At 34.8% G+C, this 2770-nt stretch overlaps 1 protein-coding gene across 1 annotated transcript in view; it reads right to left on the reverse strand.

Annotated features, from left to right (window-relative positions):
- Positions 1 to 736, reverse strand: part of LOC106881515 (uncharacterized) — a 14756-nt gene extending 14020 nt beyond the window's left edge. The window contains exon 1 of the mRNA XM_014931931.2: positions 555 to 736. Within this exon, the coding sequence (XP_014787417.1) occupies positions 555 to 618 (64 nt within the window). The 5' untranslated portion in view covers positions 619 to 736. The remainder of the gene's footprint in view (positions 1 to 554) is intronic.
- Between the last annotated feature and the right edge of the window lie 2034 nt (positions 737 to 2770).

A 2770-nucleotide genomic window follows, 5' to 3' on the forward strand; every position in this document is an offset into this window, starting at 1 on the left:
GTAAGTTGCAATAGTATTTAAAATTGGTCATTCCTAGCATAGGGTTTGTAAACGGTGCTTTTGAATGTAGGGTTTTTTGAAGTATATATATGTATGTATGTACGTATGTATATATGTATGTATGCGCGTACGTATGTATATATGCATACTTACATACACACACACACACATACATACACATGCATATATATATAATGATATAAATAACATATAATATATGCATATATACATACATATATGTGTATACCTACATATATATGTATATATACATGCACATATGGGTACAGGACATCAAAAACGTCAACAAAATGAGAAACGAGAACATAAAAACAAAAACATAGAAAACGAAATTTTTTTCGAACAACGAAATAAAATAAATAGAGAAACGAGGCAAGTAAAATAAAAAGAATTCCTTTCATCAGTTGTCCCCTGTTTTATCTACTGGGGTCGATTCATTCGACTAAACATTCTTCAAGGCGGTACCCCAGCCTGGCCGCAGTCTAATGATTGAAACAAGTGAAAGAGATATAAATATATACATATATAAAACGTACCTCCATTTTCAGTAAGAGCAATCACAAACACGAACAAAACTCTAATTGAAATTCGAGCCGTCATATTTTCAACCGTGAAACACTGGTCTGAAGTTAGCAACTGGTGCTGCTTTTTAATAGTCCTCTCTCGACCACAAATCAATAGGTGTCTGGCGATTAAGTTTATGAAATGCTTCTTTTCAACAGTTATGTACTTGATGCATTAAGTATTACAATTTCAACATTTAAGCGATATAGCTATTCTATTCATTGCTTAAAATTATCGATAATTTTTTTGTTTATATCAATCATTCACCGTAGACAGCTTCTGAGAAATTTCTTTATACTATGTATTTCAGTGTCTGACGCTTTAGTTTTGGAATAATGCAAAAATAGCAAAATAGTCGTCTGTTTTACATTTTATAGCTCCCAGTTTGCAAAACATGTACAATACTATAAACAAAATCGATCAATTAGAAATTAACTTTAATGTATTTAATACTGTAATCAACCAGCATGTGATCGTGATGTTCACGGCTCAAATCTTGACAAACATTTACAAGGATTTGACAGAAGTAATGTATTTACCAGCGTATAAGACGTACTCTCGAGTAAGACGTACACTAATTTACCAAGTGTATTTTGTGGAGAAAAACACATTTAGTATGTCTGAGAAAACGCTTATTGAAAGACTGTTTAAAGTTTTTTTTAGGGGAAAATATATTACTGTGTATGTAAATATAATATTGTGGACGTACGTTGGAATAAAGAATGAAAGCATAAAAATGGCTACAAATAAACTACGTTACACAAATATCATTTGTCAATTTTATCGTCTTTCAGCTGAACTCTATAGTTTTTTTTTTTAATATTTTGGTCAAGGGAATCGCCATACAGGGTATAGAACTCGTACTTAAGGCTTTGTGCTGCAACACCGCTATGATTTTTGCTGCCAACCACTGGTAAATAACTGGCAGATGGATGAAAAGTTTATATTCCTTTCAACATTTTAGGAAAATTCTGTTTTATATTTAAATGATCCAAAAATATTCGTTAAACGTCTCACATTAAATAATGTAAGACATATATCAGGTGTGGGTTAGGTATGCTGGGGGAGGGGGTACAGTGAGATGATGTGACTTCCCCACATAACTGCAGATGTGTCATAAACACCTTTTCATGAGTTTGTGGTAACACACAATGATAATCTTGCTGGTTTTCAATAGTTTATTATTATTAACAAGTATTGTACGTAGCAGACATATGCTTATTCAGCTCCCTAGCTTACAACACTCGGTCTCTTGTCCGTAATACAGCAATTTTACCCAATCCAGCAGTTCACAATATAAGACTCCTTAAATTAGAAAAACATCGCTGGTTGAAAGAAAGTACCTGTCTACTCTGAGAAAAGATGACCCCCACAAAAAAAAAGACCTATTTACCAATGCGAAACTACCAATTGCAAACTCAATTCCAACGCTTAAAAGTGTGGCTGATCTAAGTGCGGAACTTGTGACAACCTTATTTAAGACACAGCATATAAATCATAAGATTAACAATTCATCCTCAGCAAATACGGGATCCCAGGACTAGAAAAACTTACATACAGTGAACATCTGGGCAATGAACGACAACCAAATCACCCAAATTTATTGTCTTTACACTCTCTCGATGTACATACAACATCCCAGACAAGGAAAAATAAATGAGAAAATTTCATTTATTTAAAAGATACACGCCACGATTGAACAGGCTATAAGAAGTCACGATTCGCCTTTGCCAAATATATTATGTAGTTTACTTTGTGCTAGTTTTATGAAACCCCAAATTCATGTAGCTACAATCATCTATCTTATTCAAGGTGCCACACAGTGGGACTGAGCCAAACTTCTTACCATAAGGTCACACCTGCGCCTTTTATATATGTATAGCAGCGTACGTACACTTTGTCTTGTATATGTAAGTATACATTTTTCTAAATCTTGTACGACTCTATTTCTGTCTATCAGCCCTTTCACCCTAATTCGTTCATTCCATTCTTCGTTCTTTCGTTCCCCCTCGCTCGCATTTCCCTGCCTTCTCTTCTTGCTCACTTTCTCTCCACTTTTCACTTCACTGTGTCCCTGTCATTTTTCCTCGCCCCTCCTTAATTCTTTTGTCCATCTGCCTCTACCTCTCTCTCTTCTCTTCCCACGTGATCGACGTTCGACCAAGCCTGATCTTTCTTTCTTGGTCGG

This window comes from Octopus bimaculoides, chromosome 18 (genome assembly GCF_001194135.2).
Source record: "Octopus bimaculoides isolate UCB-OBI-ISO-001 chromosome 18, ASM119413v2, whole genome shotgun sequence".
In the NCBI taxonomy this organism is placed as follows: Eukaryota; Metazoa; Mollusca; class Cephalopoda; order Octopoda; family Octopodidae; genus Octopus; species Octopus bimaculoides.